General features: G+C 45.2%; 1 protein-coding gene across 1 annotated transcript; it reads left to right on the forward strand.

Annotated features, from left to right (window-relative positions):
• The first annotated feature begins 2,188 nt into the window (after positions 1 to 2,188).
• Positions 2,189 to 17,004, forward strand: GDAP1 (ganglioside induced differentiation associated protein 1). The gene is made up of 6 exons (XM_068234828.1): positions 2,189 to 2,341; positions 5,855 to 6,047; positions 7,959 to 8,132; positions 10,217 to 10,311; positions 11,960 to 12,074; positions 16,429 to 17,004. Exons 1-6 carry the CDS (start codon positions 2,240 to 2,242, stop codon positions 16,812 to 16,814), a joined length of 1,065 nt encoding a protein of 354 aa, XP_068090929.1. The 5' UTR covers positions 2,189 to 2,239; the 3' UTR covers positions 16,815 to 17,004.
• The last annotated feature ends 861 nt before the right edge of the window (positions 17,005 to 17,865 follow it).

Below are 17,865 nucleotides of genomic sequence, written 5' to 3' on the forward strand. Positions count from 1 at the left end.
ACTCCCCCAGTTAACTTCAGTATTACATTAACAGAGGAGGTTAACCCAGGGCATACCAGGAGGCACTGTACCCACTATATGAAGTAAAGGATAGCAACAACCATGATCACAGATCTAGAGCATTATGCTACAGATTTGTGCATCAAAAGTCAATCTGTATTGCACTGCAGCAGTTTTGGGTTGGGCACTGTCTGTATATAACTTTGCTTTCTTAAAACAGAAGGTATTTGTGATAATTCAGCTTCAAAGTGTACCTTGGAGTTTGGAGTGGTGCAGGACATTGGATTTCTCCCCCATGCTGTGATAGTTTGTGGGGGGTGTGGATGGTTCCGGGCTGGACACTTTTTGCTCGGATGTGGTAGGGGTATTTTTATTTCCTCGTGCATCATCTTGTTGACGTTTGGTGGGTCCCTGACTGTGTCGGTTCTTGTCGGGAAGTTGCTAGCTGGTTGGATGGGGGTGACTTTGGGTTGGGGTTTGCCAGGGGTGTGGGTGATTGTGGGCAGCACTGTATGGGTGTGTGGATATGGGGTTTGCCAGGGGTGTGTGGATAGGGATGATGTGTAGAGTATTATTTATTCCAATATTTGGTATGAAAAGAGAGAATCTCTGTATCGCCTCATGTTGGCTGTTTTTCTTTTTCTTTGTTTTGTTGATTATCATTAACAAAACACGATTCTTCAAACTGTGATGCAATTTTACCTGACATAAGGAGCACTGCTGTGAAGCCTTAAAATGAGTTGGGCTATTCCCTGAAGGTATGCTGAGTTTGAAAAAATAAATAAATAAAGTGTACCTGAGACAATACAAGTCTCAGGTTTTATACTTACCTGCGGCTTCCTCCAGCCCCCTTGAGGCCGATCGGTCCCTCATCATCTCTCGAGCCTCTCTGGTTCCCACTGGACGACCGTATAAATTGGTCGGGTTGCGCTTCGTTGCACATAGCCGGGAGCATTGTGCGCCTGTGCAGTACTACACGGCTGGGCATGCGCAACAAAGAGCGACTCGGCCAGTATACCGGGGAGACAGCAAGGGACCGAGCGGCCTCGAGGGGGCTGGAGGAAGCCCCAGGTAAGTATAAAGCCTGAGACTTGTATTGTCTTAGGTTTCCTTTAAGTGTTTAAAAAAGTACTGTAACCTGCAAAAAAAAAAAAAAAGAAAGAGTTCAACTTACTTGGGGCTTCTACGCATCCCCCTTCCCCCCCCCCCCCCCGAAGTCCTGTGCCTGCGCCAGCCAAAACGATTCTTCAGTCCCTGCCGTGGCTCGCTTCTGGTTTTTGCGACTTTAATGTCGCAAACAACTGCTCCTGCGTGCGTCCTCGCTCCCGCTGATGTTGCTGTCACAATACTGATGAGCCTATTCACAATACATTTTACTGAGCCACACTAACCCATACCTCCCAACTTTTTGAAATGAGAAAAAGGGACACTTAAGCCACACCCCTGCCACATCCCTGATCACGGCTAGTCAGGCATACCATAAAGACTTCATAACAAAAATATGTTGTTTTATAATTCAAACCACATTGGTCCTTTCTATTCTGGTTCATTTTCCTTCATACCGTATTAACATTTTAAAATTAGCAATATATCAGTTTAAAGGATGGGAAAAAAGTTTAGAGTCAATCAAACACATTTTTTTAGTAGAGAAATATAAATATTTACATAGAAAGTGGGACAAAGTCCTGAAAGAGGGACAAATGAGGAAAGAGGGACAGTCCCTCCAAAAGAGGGACAGTTGGGAGCTATGCTAACCCAAAATGCATTCAGCCTGTTTGCTTGACACATTTATGCTTTATCAGAGATCACTGACAGGCATGTTGCCAAATAAAATGTGTAGTTTGGGCTGCTGTAGTCATCATGGTGTCAGATGCCATCCTGCAGACAGTGCTCGATAAGTCAGCTTGTCTCATGGCATACTTGAGGCTAAATACACCAAACAATTTCCAGCATAAAATGTATGCAACCTATGTATAAATATATGAGACATATGCATGCATACACCTTATATTTGCGTATATACATAGAATGCAGCGATGCTCCAGAAACTGCAATAATTGCAGCCAAAATTCAACAATATTGTCAGACCATCGATTATAACCCAATGATCAGACCAGACACCAAGCCCCTAGCCACGCTTTTCCTACACGGACCAGCTGATGTGCGCTCCCACAATGCTTTGCGGCAGCCAACAGCCCCAGTGACAGGCAGCAGCAGAGCATCCGTCCTCCCGGCAGAGATGGGTGATGATCTGCAGCTCGATGCTCTGGCCGCAGCCCGATCGCCCACAGACGACAAGCTGATCCTCTACCACTGGACGCACTCCTTCACTTCCCAGAAGGTGAGAGAGCGGAGCGGCTGCAGCGCTGCAGCTTCAGCACCGGGACAGCGCCGTACAGGGCCGCTATTATCAGCCATGCGGTTACAGTAACAGCACTGAGCATCCAGGGCTGTGCAATACGACCTGCTGCAAACGTTCACATTGCACTGGGTTGGGAGAACACTGATGCATAGGAAGTGGGATCCAAGGCAAGGCATTCGTTTCCCCTTATTGTCTTATTGGTAAACATAAAGGACTGCGGAAGCGAGAGGGCTATGGATGCTGCCATATTTGTCTTCTTTTAAACAATACCAGCTGCCTGGCAGCCCTGCTGATCTCTTTGGCTGCAGTAGTGTCTGAACCACTCACCTGTAACAAGCATGCAGCTAATCTTGTCAAATATTTGTCAGGAACATCTTATCTAAATGCTTGTTAGGGTGAATAGCTACAAGTATTAGAAGCAGTGGACCAGCAGGGCAGCCATGCAATGTGCATTTTTCAAAGGACAGAAATATGGCAGCCTCCATATAACTGTACCTTCAGTTGTCCTTTAAGTGGGAGAGTGGTCACAGAAGGTTGCAGCTGGGCCACTTGTCACCCACTAGGCCTAGGTTGTCTTGTGGAAGATTATGCTCTGCTAACGTACATCTGCTAAGAGTCCTTATCACTGATAGCTGATACTTGACATGGTGATTGTTTTCCCTTTTACTGTATCTCCTCACTCTCATCCTCGCCACTTCTCCAGACCTTCATGTTATTATTGTTTATGACTGGATCTGGTAATGCTGTGTGCATGGAGGATAGCCTTATCCTAATGACTTCTTTTTATATTAGCCCAAGTGCCACGATCTATAGCTAACCCTTCAGCCCAAAGACCCAGACACACTTGAAACAATGGTCTTCAAAACCATCTTTTTTAATCATTTTAAAATTGCCTTTTCCAGTCCAAACGTAACATTCATCCCTCTGCCAATCAGAATGTTTTGCACTTTTGAGCGGGAGGAAGGATGAGCAGGGGCAACATTTTTGCCCAGTGGAATCGCATAACAATAGCAATGGGGCATGGCTTGCCAGCATGTCAGTATACAGTTGGAAAAGGCACCGGAAATATACCCTAAACAATCATGTCAGCCGCCCTAAGGCTTTGTTCTCAGTCGGGGGCTGCTTATGCCCAGAATCTAGTGTGTTCAGTATAGCCCTGCCAAATCATCTCATCTGAGTGCATGCCGAGGCTGTTCTCCTCTTTACCCCACTCTTTCCATCGCGCTCTGCACTGCCATCCCTCTGCTCCTTCCATAGCAACAAGATGAGACACGAGTCTGTAGACTAGCATACCTTTTGTACATCACTCAGACGCAATCCATCCCACAAGGGATTAACTCCTGAGCCCTGCAGCTGACAGTCCTTGTACATAGTCCTTGCACATCTGTACGAGACTTGAGTTTCAAATATGTTCTGTCCTTTAGCTATAAACATATAGTAAACATTTTGTTGCCTTTGCAATTTGATAACAGATTGCCACTTAATCCTTACTCTTACAAATCTGATCACCACTGCCTGGCCCATTGACGGAAGCTGCATACTGCTGCTGGTACTTGGCATCAAGCTGGCAAAAAGGGCGTTTGGAACAAACCCTACCATTCTCTGTGATTTTGCTAAAATGAAAGGAGACAATGCAAATATACTAATCAGTTGAGTGCTGGTCAACCTGATCATGATTGCTACTAAAGTACTGCTAAAGCTCCCCTGCACACTCCTTCGTAACGGCCTGAGTCGGCGGTTCATGCGCGAGCATGTCACTTGTGGTTCTGCGCGAGCGGCGTGCTCATGCATGCACAGAAGTCACCAACCTGGCAGGGTTGATGGCTTTTACGGACCCCAGGACAGTAGCTGAGAGTGGAGTTGCGGCGAGGGACACATAGGCTTCTAGGAAAGCTGGAGGAAGCCCCAGGCAAGTAAACCTGCTATAGATAATTTCACCTCGTATCCTTTAAGAAAGGTCTAAGAAATTACTTCTGGTGTACAGTATATATTATAAAATGGTGTATGCCCCTCTTAAAGGATACTTGTATCCACCAAGGGAAGAAAAAGTTACATACTCGACGTAAGAAGAGGGAAGGCTTGGGATCCCTCAGAGCTTTCCTGGTCCTCTGTGCATCCTCTCGTTCCACCGCTGGGAACCACCTTTCCATCTTCTGACTTAAGTGTCGAAGTACATAAGCAGTATGCACTGTTCATGCGCGAGCGTGGGTTCATTAGTCTTTGGAAGTAATCGGAGACCCAAGTACATCCGAGGAGAACCGAAGATGCACCTGGCATGGGCTCTGTCCACTCCCTCTCCCTATAATTTTGTGCTCCTGTCCAGGTGCACGTGTATACTTGACAAGTACTGCTCATACACAAGCATCATGTCTCAAATATACATGCCCAGAACACTATCTGTTGCTGTGCCAATTCAGGAAGGAGCACACAATTACAGGGAGCATGAGTGAAAAGAGCATGCACTGCTTGTTTGCTGAATTGGGGGCAGAGCAGCACTTCAGAGGGGAACTACTTCAAACCAGTGATCACTGGTCAGGGCGTTGGACAGAATGGTGTTGGGTGGGGCGGTTGGTGACAGCAGGCCTTGGTTGCTGAAAAGTACCAATCTTATACCTCTCAATGGGCTGTCAATATGCCTGGTGTGGATCATGCTGTTTGGTTAATTTTGGGAAAGTTGTGCATGCACTTTAGTACAGTTTATAGATAAAGAAAAAAGTTACCTTATAAGTAGGGGTGGCAATACTTAGGAGAACTCAATCAGAACCTTACAAATCTATCAACTGATTAAATGGATAACATGTTTCTCCATGAGTTCTCCTAAGCATTACCATCCCTACTTATAAGGTAATCTTCTTTCTGTGGAGAAGCATGTGATCAGTTTGATCAGCTGATAGATTTGTAAGGTTCTGATTTGCTGGTCATGATCATGTGTTAAACCAGGAAGTCATCACTGCAAATCAGAACCTTCCAAATCTCTCAGCTGATCAAACTGATCACATGCTTCTCCAGAGAAAGAAGAAAATTACCTTATAAGTAGGGATGGCAAGGTTTAGGAGAACTCATGGAGAAGCATGTGATCAGTTTGATCAGCTGATAGATTTGTAAGGTTCTGATTTGCTGTAATGACTTCCTGGTTTAACATATGATCATGACCAGCAATTCAAACCATACAAATCTGTCAGCTGATGAAACTGATTACATGCGTCTCCATGAGTTCTCCTAAGCATTGCCATCCCTACTTATAAGGTGTTATGCCTAGGGTGCTGGAAATTTCTAGAAAGAGATAGACTGTCTTTAATGCTTGTCTGAAGGCAGCAGTAGCAAGCGGGGAAATCTGGGCAGTGTGGCCTGTGTAGCCATGGTCTACATCTAATAATCTTTTATCATCATGTTCAAGCACTGAATATGGTAATATGTCTACATGGCAAAAGTCCTAAATAGGATATAGAAGAATATTCTCTGTCTGAAATTCCCCTTGCTGATTCATTCCAGGTGCGGCTGGTGATTGCGGAGAAGGGTCTGAAATGTGAAGAGCATGACGTCAGTCTCCCTTTGAATGAGCACAATGAGCCCTGGTTTATGCGCCTGAATCCATCGGGGGAGGTACCAGTCCTTGTGCATGGAGAACATATCATCTGTGAAGCCACACAAATTATTGACTATCTGGAACAAACATTTCTTGATGGTAAAACCTTATATCTATGGCATAGATGAGTTATATAAAATCTCCTATTGTGATAAGAAGTTATTTAAAATTGTGAGTTTAAGCCTTTTGACCAATCTGCTTCCTCTCTGCCATGCCCCATTTTTCAGGAGGGCCTATAGAGGCACTTCTGTCTTCCTACTGATTTGGGAGTTGGGATACAGCTCCTTGTCCAATGGCATAGCAATAGGGAATGCAGAGGTAATGACCGTGCCAGTGCCCCAGGACCAGAGGTGCCCAGCAGGGACCCTCCTTCAACTTTATTACCTCTTTATTGGTGCTAAGCTGGTGATGATCACCTCTATATGATCTTTGATTAGTTGTACCCATTAATAGACTGTTCTCCTTCCCAGTCTACACCTCTCTGGCACTGCAGTTGTCCTTGGTAGGCTTTGGTGCTCCATATTAATTGCTGTGTATCGAGCGCTTGCGGGGTTTGGGGAATGTAAATCTTGCACTGGGACCCAGAGCTCCTAAGCTAGGCTACTGTCTTTGTCCATATAAGCTGCCTGTGCTGGAGAGAGAGGGTTCACAGGTCCAGCACAGAAGGCTGTGCTGGAATAGTAGTATGACTGCAATGTAAAGCAGATACCCAGGAATAGATTTTTTTTTACTGCAACCATCCGTCTCCCATGACCTGAGCTTAGCAATGCTTGAGTTTGTTTGAAACAGCCTATTAATGCCATTGTAATCTATTACTGACAGTCATGTCAGAGCCTCTGGTCTCTTTCTCCTGGAGTCATCCTCTTAGATCAAGAGTCATGCCATAACTTATAGAAAGGGGAATGGCTGCCACTCACCATCCCATTACAATAATTTTTAAAGCGGGACATGACTCAGACTTCCATGCTCTTATGGTGTTCAGTATTGGTCCTAATGGTCTAGGCATACGTGTCCATCATGCGATTGTTATTTACATTTTTTCTTAATTTTCAAAAAAGCCATACCATTGCTATGATGCCTGGGCATAGCCAGATCATCCTCAAGGCAAACCTAGCCAGTTGCCTAGGACCTGGAAAAGGTCTAGGGGCCTAATGGCTAGCCCCCACCAAATCTTACTAAAAAGCCAGGTGACCATCAGCAGGGTGCAAAAACTGCTATCCTGCCTAGAGCCCCATACCATACACGGGTCGATTTGCCATCACATCGACCAACAGATAGATCCCTCTCTGATCAAATCTGATCAGAGAGGGATTGTATGGCTGCCTTCACTGCAAACAGATTGGGACTTGATTTCACTATGAAACCGATTCACAATGTGTGGAGCTGCCGCCCCCCACCCACACATACATTACCTGATCCGGCCGGCCCAAGTCCCCTTGTCTCCGCTGGCTTCTTCTACGCTCTGGGCTCCAGCTTCACTTTTCTTCCTGCCGGGGGAAGTTTAAACAGTAGAGGGCGCTCTACAGTTTAAACTTCCTATCGGGACAGGAAGTAAGTGAAGCCAGCCGGAGAAGGGACAGCGGAGACCAGGGGACTGGCGCCGGCGGAGCAGGTAATGTATTGCCGCTAGCGTCGGTTGTCGGACATTTGAACGCCGCTAACGACGCACTCCCGACCCGCCGGCGATCGAGTCAAATCTTCTGCACGGTCGGATCGATGGGAACGATCGATTTCGGACAGAAATCGATCATTCGGTCAGCGTTTGTGCATCGATTTCACAGCAGATTCGATCACAGTGATCGAATCTGCTGTATATCGGCTGGAAAATTGTTAAGTGTATGGGCCCCTTTAATCCTTTTCTGTGTCTGGGCAATAGGGATGGAGGAAGGAACAAAATATATAACTCTGGAAATCAGTTTTAGGAATTATGGAAAGGTTTGCTGATTATGTAGAAAGCAGATAAGATCCTTCTGGTTTGCGTCTGTTTACATATTCATGTGCAATTTACAGAGAAAACACCAAAACTTGTACCAGAAGAACATAGTGCATACTACCTCAGGGTGCAGCACTACAGAGAGCTACTGGACTCATTGCCCATGGATGCCTATACTCACGGCTGTATCCTACACCCAGAGCTAACAGTGGACTCCCTGATTCCAGCATACGCCAGTTCCAGGATCCGCGGTATGTACAATATACAGACACAGAACATTTGTATATACATAGTACAGGATCAGCAGACAGTACCTCTGGTTTATAAAGCCCTGACAGAGCTGAGGTTTCAGGACTATCGTGTGAATCTGGCCATTCGTACATTAGTCAGAGAGACTGCAGGGCCAGAGAATATACTGTATGTAAGCTGGCAAGATCTTCGCTATTCTCAGTCGCATATCTCTTAAAGAGTAAAGCCAGTGAATCATATATAGTGCTTGTTTTTTTTAATGTAGACTGTATTGTCCCCTAACAGGCGATCAGCGATTATATGGGTGAATAACTCACCCGCTCACCATTAAATGGTAATTAATCTTAAACCCCACCCCGTCACTTTCCCCAAGTCTGCCAAGAAGTCTGGAGTTCTGAGGCCACACCCACCTGTTACCGTAGCCTGCCCCCAGCTCGGCAGCAGCCTATTAGACCACGGCTGCTGAGCTGGGGGTGGGCTATGGTGACACAGGTGGGGGTGGCCTCAGAACTCCAAACCTCTTGGAAGGCTTGGGGTAAGTGACGGGGTACGGTTTAAGATTAATTACCATTTAATGGTGAGCGGGCGAGTTATTCACCCATTTGATCACTGATCGCCTGTTAGAGGACATCTGAACTCAAGACTTTGGGCAAAAACCGCCCTGATTTTTTCAGCAGGGGGCGTGGTTTAAGATGACCATTTCAGGGCGAACTGGTGAGGGGGGGAAAGCAGGGTGGGCAGTCATTCAGCCCACGCTGTGCCCAGCTCACTGCGGCTCAAGTCTCTTTGTTAGACTTGGAGAAACAATGAGGCTGCTTTTACACTGGATTTTTGTGATGCGTTGCATGCTCTGCATCCCACCGCAGAAATGAGGCTTCATTTGACCCAGTACCATTGTGCGGCGAGAGGATCATATGCATAGTCCCACCCCCCTAGTGACGTACTCCAGGCTAGGCACGAAGTACGTCATTGGGATTCTCATCAGTCCTTTGCAATTGGCATTACGGTGATTTGGATACTTATGTCGCGCCGTGTTGCATTGCATGAACTGTGCAAGTCTCCACAGACATGCATGGCCCTTGCGGCAGGGAAAAGTACTGCGGCATGACACAGTGTGCAAGGGGCCTGCAACGTAAATGTATCATGCTTGATAGATAGTGACATTTTTTATTTATATTTTTTACATTAGCATGATGAAGATCAGTCATGCTGCAAAAAGAAATGTGTTACATCCACAAAAGATCATATATTCCTTCCATTTGGTCATTTGTCTAACCATCTTTTTTGCCCATAGTGGTGGTTGCAGAGACAGCGAGAGAGACAGAGATAGCAGAGAGAGAGACAGCGTGATGGCCGGTTTATATGTCCCAGATTTCTTTCATTTTCACTGGCATTTGAATCCACTCTGGCGTATTGTGTCGTCCCTGAGATAGGTTCTCAGGTGAGATGCATCTGCTCACCTGAGCACCTACAGTATCTCAGGGATGACACAATACGCCAGAGTGGATTCAAATGGCAGTGAAAATGAAAGAAATCTGGGACGCCATCTCTCTCTCTCTCTCTGAAATTGCCACTATGGGCAAAAAAGATGGTTTAAACAAATGACCAAATGGAAGGAATATATGATCTTTTGTGGATGTAACACATTTCTTTTTGCAGTATGACTCCAGCAGGATTTTAGCTGTTTGTCTTTAGAGGACTAATCAGCTGGGAGATAAAAGTCCAATAACCTCAGCCTGTTACAACCTGATCTTGGAGAAGCTCACAGGCTAGGTATGTTTAGACTGCACAGGTATTTTTATTTTGTGCTGAAAACGACTGTGAAATTTGAACTTGTTTGAACCAAGACAAATATTGTACTTCTCTTGCATAAAGTGGATATCTCAGTGTTTACGTTTAGTTAGTAGCTCGACTAGTAGCACTGATTGGTTATCTATTAAAAGTAATTATGGTACCTGTTTCTGCATTGCCTCAATTATTCTGTACATATATCTCAGATGGAACTATTTTACATGCAGCTCTGATGGCTATTCTAATGGTTTATTGCGAGAATAGAGTGGTCTTATCCAATTCAATTTTGATTTAGTTCAGATTGGAAACACGGAATCTGAACTCAAGAAACTTGCTCAAGAGAATCCAGATCTTGAAGATGCCTACAATGCAAAACAGAAACGCCTTAAAGTAAGTCTTATCAGGGTGACTTGTTTTAATTGTGATCATACAATGCTGCTTTTCATAAATTAAAGCAAGTGCATCTATGCAAAATCAGATTGACAAATTAGGAATGGTTGATTACGGTAATTATGATAGTTTTCAATCACATATGATGGATTTATCAAATGGGAGAGCCATAAAGTTTACATTACATGAAATCAAATTGTTTTTTTAAAGTGGTATTGTCATCTAATTTTTTTCCTCTGAAACATTAAACACAGTAAAAAATGAGTAAGAAACTCTATGAGACTGCTTTGATGTCTGCTGATTGCATATTTGCACCTCTCCGGAACTGACTGATATCATTGCCGGCTGCAGGACAAATTATACATCTAGCGATGATGGGCAGATTTGACCAAGAAACAAATCTCATCTTTCAGTTGCCCATACACCGCAGGCTGATTCCCGATCAATTCCAGCATGAAATATCTCGGGAATTAGCCGAGTCCGCCACGTCCACCGCAGCCCCTAGTGTATAAATGTGCCCCCTGGCTGTGTGTGCATTTATTCATTACCTGTCCTGTGTTGTGGTGCCCGTCTGTCTTCCGAATATGCTGCTCTTCCAATAGCTGCATACGTGCTGCTGGTGTGCTGTGCACCTGGGGCGTGTATGGGGGGGGGGGAGGAGTGGCTAATTCGGACTATAGACAGGAACCGCCACACAGTACAGGTAATGTTACTGCCTGTTCAGTAAGCTAGCACCTATTCAGTAGCAGACCTTGGGCAAGACTCCCTAACACTGCTACTGCCTATAGAGTGTGCCCTAGTGGCTGCAGGAGAAAAGCATGATATAAATGTTCTGTGTTTGTTTTTGTTTGTAATGTATAAACGCACACAGCACACACGTACATTTATACACTAGTGTTGCTCGTCCCGATATCGCTTAGCAAGTCAGCCCTACATCTTGCGGCATGTCCGATCGAGTCCTGCAACCAATTTGATGAAATCTGATGACAACATCACTCAGTACCAATAAAATTATTCAGATGTATAATAATTTTAACTTTTCTTTTTTTTTTTTTTTTTTTTTTTTTAGAAAATGAGATAAAAATAGTGCATATATATTTGAGTATGGCCAGCAATGGTATCAGATTATTAGAAATAATAGAGTCTAATGACTTGTTTGTTGTTCTTTCAGTAAAATGTACACCAACACAGTGAACTTCCTGCTAATGGCTACTGGTAGGCTTATCGTATGGCTAAAATAAACCTGGCATTAGACTTTGTTGCTCTCTAGAGAGATCTAACCTCATACTGTAGTTTAGCAAGCAGGGGTGTACCTTGAAGTAGGCGGACCCCCTTGTAAAATTCTGCCATCTGGGCCCCCCTACAAAACCCTCTCCACCCTACCTTCTCCTCCCCCACTCCCCCATCGCATTGTATTTGTGGGCCTTCTCCTGCCACCCCCCCATCTATAGAGAAGAGCAGAACGATACTTTATCTTCCACCAGCAAGCCTCACTCCTCCCTTCCCTGTACCCCTGTACAGTCACTCTCCCTGTGGCGAAGGTCTTTTGACACTGTAAAGTGAAATTAAAACAAAAGTCTTGCATATATTCATCATCACAGTTTGAGTCTATGTGTTAATCAATCTGTTTTTGTGTATGGCCATGTAGAGCAAACTGACAGAGCATGATAATATAAAGTACCTTACAAGAATATTGGATGAACTGGAAAAAGTCCTGGATCAGGTGGAAACAGAGCTACAGAGACGGAGCGAGGAAACTCCAGGTCAGGGTGCTGTATTCTCATAATGTGTGTTTATGAATGTGTGGCATTGCAAGAGCATGTTTCTGAATTGTCCATAGCCACTAGTCAGAATCCTGTAGTCATTTTGGCAGGCATAGAGACACATTTTGGCTCTGACTTGGGCTGTATGCTGCTATGTACTGCACTTATTTGTTTCACTTGTTAAATTTCACTGAGTGATGTCATATGTATTCCCCTGACGAAGCCTGTACCATCTATGGGTGAAACATGTTGGGTTTAATTGTTGGGTGTTCATTTTTGTTTTGTGGGGGTTGGTTGTGTTACCCACATACAGTATGTTATGCAGTGCTAACTGCCAAGATCACTAGAGGGCAGATGCACAGATTAACAGACTGATCAGGAGACATAATAAGGGATTGTGACTCTACACCTACCCTTGATTGCGGATTGACGTGACGACTAGGCTAGGCAGATGCACTTATTCAATCGGTTTGTGTTGAGTAGAACCCTTGTTTTTGTTCCATCTGTATTTGGCTCTAAAGAATTGGGCCTCTAGTGCATGGGTGTGTATATTGCTCTCTGACTCTGACTGCTCTTCTTTGCATTTATTTTGTACATATGCGGTTTCTGTCTAATGACCACATTTATATACGGTTACATATAATTGGGCAGTTAGCCAGGGTTGCCAGACTTGCAATTACCATTTTTCAGAAACCTATGGTTAAGTAGATCCGGATACAGCGCTGCTGTACTCCACAGCCACCACCCCTCCCAATTAGTGACGGGTGATGTTGTGCAATAATATGTATGTTGGTACAGCCTTGATTTTAATTTATATTTAAATAAAAGATATATTTATTGGGTGACCAAAACCTCATTCCTGAGAGGGGCTAGTCAAGGGGACAGGCCCTCAGCCCCAGTGTTGTGTTATACATTACCCCAGTCTTTAGTAGTTTTATGTGTTGTGATTTTGGTGCAGTGGAAGGTTTTATTTATGGCAACAGACGGTTCTTCTATTAGACATTTACAAACAACACAGAAATTTGCCTGCTTAAAACAGAAGGCATTTGCGATTATTCAGGTTGGAGTGTGCTCCTGAGGTATCCCACAATGCATCACTGCTGAATATGCAAATCATCCTTTTATGTCCCTGAAAGCTAAAGACCCCTCCAGAACCGCTGGAATGCAACGATGTGTCAGCTTGTTAAAGGAATACTATCGATTCACATATTTTTTTCAATTTTTTTCAATTGACACAGGAATTGTTTGGGAAGTGCTGCTAAGTACTGGTGTATACATTTTAGTAGCAACCTCTTTGTTTACTGTTATCAAAATACTTTCAAACTTTACTGACGCCAAAACTGATGGCAGACTGAGCCATGAGGAGAGGGGAAATTCCCCTCACACTTGATCAGTTAACTCTATATGTGTAGCTCGGTGTGTGACAGAGAGCGAGAGAGAGCTCCCAACAGCTGCAGCTTCTGTGCCCTGTGTTTCTGACTGAAGTGTCTGAAGAGAGCAGAGGAAATGTAACTAATTGTCACAGCTTTTCATACAGTTTTTGCTTTCAGAGTTTGATATGTTTGATATTTGCTTTCCGTAGTCTGATATGCAACTCTGGCTGTGCATTGAAGCAGACACCCCTTCTGCAATTGATTTGTCCCAATATAGCTAAATCCTACCCTCAATAAATTACAGCTTTTGCCTCTGATATTTAACATGCAAAGTAGGAAAATGTTTACACAGCTACTTAGACATTATTTGTACACTGTCATTTTAGAACACTTGGGTATTGATAGTATTCCTTTAATTGTACAGAGCCACACTAATCCAACATGCATATAGATTGTTTCAAACGGGTTGGTCCTCATCAGTGCTTGACATGGATTAATGTGGCTCTGTGGGGTAGGACTTGAATCACCCAGAGTTACAGATTGCCCAGCAAGCTCATGTTGAACCAGCACTCCTAGGAGTGTGTATGGGGCTACACTGGACCAAAAAAAACCTCTTACTAAAACACTTTTGCATGTTATTAAATGTATTTTCAATTTCAATTCGTAGCCACCTGTGACATTCCAAAATTATCTGCACTTTTTTGCCAGCATGGAATCTTTATTACTATTACTATTGTATATTTGTATAGTGCTGACATCTTCCTCAGGACTTTACAAAATCCATAGCAATGTCCCTTATGCTGGGGATACACGGTACATTTCCCCCTTATCAATCGAGCCGCTGATGGCTCGATTGATAATTTCCGACAGGTCCGATGACCCACCGGATCGATTCCCGGCTTGATCCCCGGGATCGAGCGGGAATCGGTCTGGACGGCGGTGGGGACGAGCGGGGATGCGCGGTGACACGACGGGAGTCGATCCGGCGGCTAATCGAGCCGCCGGGTCGACCCGTGTATCCCCAGCATTAGAGGAGCTCACAATCTAATCCCAGCCATAGCCATAGACTTGTGTCTTAATCCTAGTTTAAAAAGAACCTGAGCCGAAGTTCGGTTTAAGAAATGCTTACTTAGGGAGGGAAGCGTCCATGGAGTGGCAAGTGGTTTTCACACTTCTATCTGACAGTCTCTGTTAGCAATGCTGTGGAATGTTTGTGATTATAGTGCACCAAAAATGTAATCAAGCTAAAATGTACATTTTGTATGGTAATAGAAAACAAAGTTATTTACCTCATGGCCATTGCAGTGCTCCTAGCAGACTATCAGTGCCTGGCCTGTCACTGTGTGGCCCTGTGTTAGCATTATCCAAGCTGTAGTTCAGGCCCCCTATCAATTTGCGATCAAAACGCCGCCTTAAAAAAATCCTGAGTCTGCGCAGTTCTTAGCCGCTAGTGCTGCTGCGCAGGTTCTCTGGCCTGTCCCCGGCCCGTCCTGGCTCCCTTCACTCAGCTCTGTACATCATGTTGGCGTGCCCGCACGGCCGCCCACATGACTGATTGAGGGACAAGTCAGCCACGCCCCCTCAGCCGAGACAAGTAGCGCTGAGCGTGGGGAGACGTGACTTGTCCCTCAATCAGTCATGTGGGTTGATTGATAGGGCGACCCTGGGCAGGGTCGGGGCCTGAACTACAGCTTGGATAATGCTAACAGAGGGCCACACAGTGACAGGCCAGGCGCTGATAGTCTGCTAGGAGCACTGCAATGGCCATGAGGTAATTAACTTTTTTTTTTGTGTTCGCCTCGTAAGTCCTTTAATTACAAACCAGTAAGGTTTTGGAGCATATGGCAGCTATTAGACTTCAACCCATTGTATTTGTGAAAGTTATCTTTTTTTTTTTAAATTTATATGGCGCCAACATCTTCTGTAGCGTCGTACATAGTACAAAACAAATAGTTGGGAGCATAGATACATGAGACGTTCAAAACTCTATGCAACGAGGACCTCCAACAATACAAGTTCCTATACAGTACATACATAGTACGGTTTGAGTCATCACCAATTCTGGTGCATGTCATATGATAAATTGCATCAGAATAAGAAATACTAGGAGGAGGTCCCTGTCCTTTGAGTCCACCAGGAGAAAAGCGCAATATAAATGTTATTTGTCTTGTCTTGTATAATCTAGATGGTACTGGGAAACATTAGGGAGGGAGACACAGGGGTTAGGGGATGAGGCAGTAAACCTCCTATGCTACCTATAGCAAATGATAGGCTTCTGAACGGGTGTGATTTGAGAGTACGCTTGAGGGTTTCCAGGCTCGAAGCATGACGGACTGGTTGTGGGAGAGCATTCCAAAGTAGAGGTGATATTCATGAGAAGTCTGGGATGCATGAGTGAGAGGAGGTGACTAAGCTAGAGGACAAGAGAGTCTCCTGGGAGGAGCAAAGGTGGGAGGAGTGAAGGTTTCGGGCGGGATGGTATCTGGAGATTAGTAAGGAAATGTAGGGAGGTGACAACTTATGTTCATAGTTTAGAAGATCAGGAAAACTATATAAATGTGTAGTTTAGAAATTAATCTTTGTGTTATGAAGTTCCAGTAACTATAAGTAGAGACGTAGGTGAACAGCTCGCCTGCGAACAGCTATGGGCCTGTACTACATACGGGTCACGCTCTCTGAGTAGTATGCATACACTGGCCTGGGTGCATTCACTAGTACGCATGCCCTGGCCCAGCAGTGCGCGTCCGAAGTGTGCCCGACCACAGGCGCGCAATCAAGGACACGCACCGCTGGGCCAGGGCATGCGTATTATGGAATGCGTCTGGTCCAGGGCATGTGTACTACTCAGAGAGCATGAACCGGAAGTAGTACAGGCCCATAGCTGTTCGCCTACATCTCTAGCTATAAGTCTATTCTATTATATTTACATGTAAGAAATGGTCATTAGCAAGTTATCATTTCTTTTTTTTTCTCAACTACAGAGGAAGGCACAAATAATGAGTCCTGGCTATGTGGACAGTTCTTCAGTTTAGCAGATGTGTCGTTAGCTGTTACTCTTCACCGACTGAAGTTCCTGGGGTTCGCCAGACGAAATTGGGGGAACGGCAAGCGTCCACTCTTGGAAGCGTATTACGAACGGATCCTAGAGAGAAAGACTTTCAATGAAGTTCTTGGGAATGTCAATAATATTTTAATCTCTGCTGTATTGCCCACAGCTTTCCGTGTGGCCAAGAAGCGGGCCCCCTCTATCCTCGGGAGTACTCTGATCATGGGAGTACTAGCCGGGGCGGGCTACATCCTCTTCATGTGCATTAGAAAACGACTGTTTAATGTCTTTTCTTCCATTAAGACAAAGCACTTTTTCTAGTTCGTTTTGTTAATGTGTGAAGTGTAGGCCAGTATGTCATCAGTAGATCAATGAACACACAAGGATAAAAGGCCTTAACTTAGGATAGTTCATGTGTTTTGTCAATCTAGCCTTGCAAATGAACACAAGTGCTGCTTCATCCAATGCTGTTTCAACATATGGCACCTGTAATAAAGCTAAATAAAACCAAGTAGTGTATCCTGTATTAATATACTGTTTTAGCACAATAATGGCCTCAATTCACTAAGCAGTTTAGACTAGTCTACTGATGGATTTAGTCTACTGATGGTTTTAGTCTACTGATGGTTTTAGTCTACTGATATTTGGTGTAAACCAGCAATCAGTCGCATCAAAAGGGAATTCACTAATAATTACCGAATGTTTTAGACCTGTTTTTATAACTGGTCTAAAACATTCGGTAATTAGGTCTAATTACCATACGAGGTCTAAAGATACGAGCAGGGCCGGCCCGCCCATGAGGCGGGGTGAGGCGGGTTCCTCAGGCGGCAGGAAGTGGAGGGGCGGCACCAGATGAATGGCTGTGACTGAGCGGGGGGGGTGGGAGCCAGAGCCGCGGTGAGGGCAGCCCGACCTCTCCCTCCCTCTCCCCGGGCCGCCCTCCATGCTCCCCCCTCGGACTTCACTTTAGGCAGCAGAGTTAGCGCGCAGGGAAGCGCTGCTGTACACAGTCACAGCCTGTTACTCACCTCCCTGGATCCGATCGCCGCTCCCGCCCTGCTGGTCTCCTCTCTGCAATGTAGCCGCTGATACATTACACACGCGGCTGCTTCCTGTTTACACAGGAAGCAGCCGCGTGTGTAATGTATCAGCCGGCTAGGCAGAGAGGAGACCAGCAGGGCGGGAGCGGCGATCGGATCCAGGGAGGTGAGTAACAGGCTGTGACTGTGTACAGCAGCGCTTCCCTGCACGCTAACTCTGCTGCCTAAAGTGAAGTCCGAGGGGGGAGCATGGAGGGCGGCCCGGGGAGAGGGAGGGAGAGGTCGGGCTGCCCTCACCGCGGCTCCGGCTCCCCCCTCCGCCATTATGAGGG

The sequence above is a fragment of the Hyperolius riggenbachi genome, chromosome 5 (assembly GCF_040937935.1).
Source record: "Hyperolius riggenbachi isolate aHypRig1 chromosome 5, aHypRig1.pri, whole genome shotgun sequence".
Classification (NCBI taxonomy): domain Eukaryota; kingdom Metazoa; phylum Chordata; class Amphibia; order Anura; family Hyperoliidae; genus Hyperolius; species Hyperolius riggenbachi.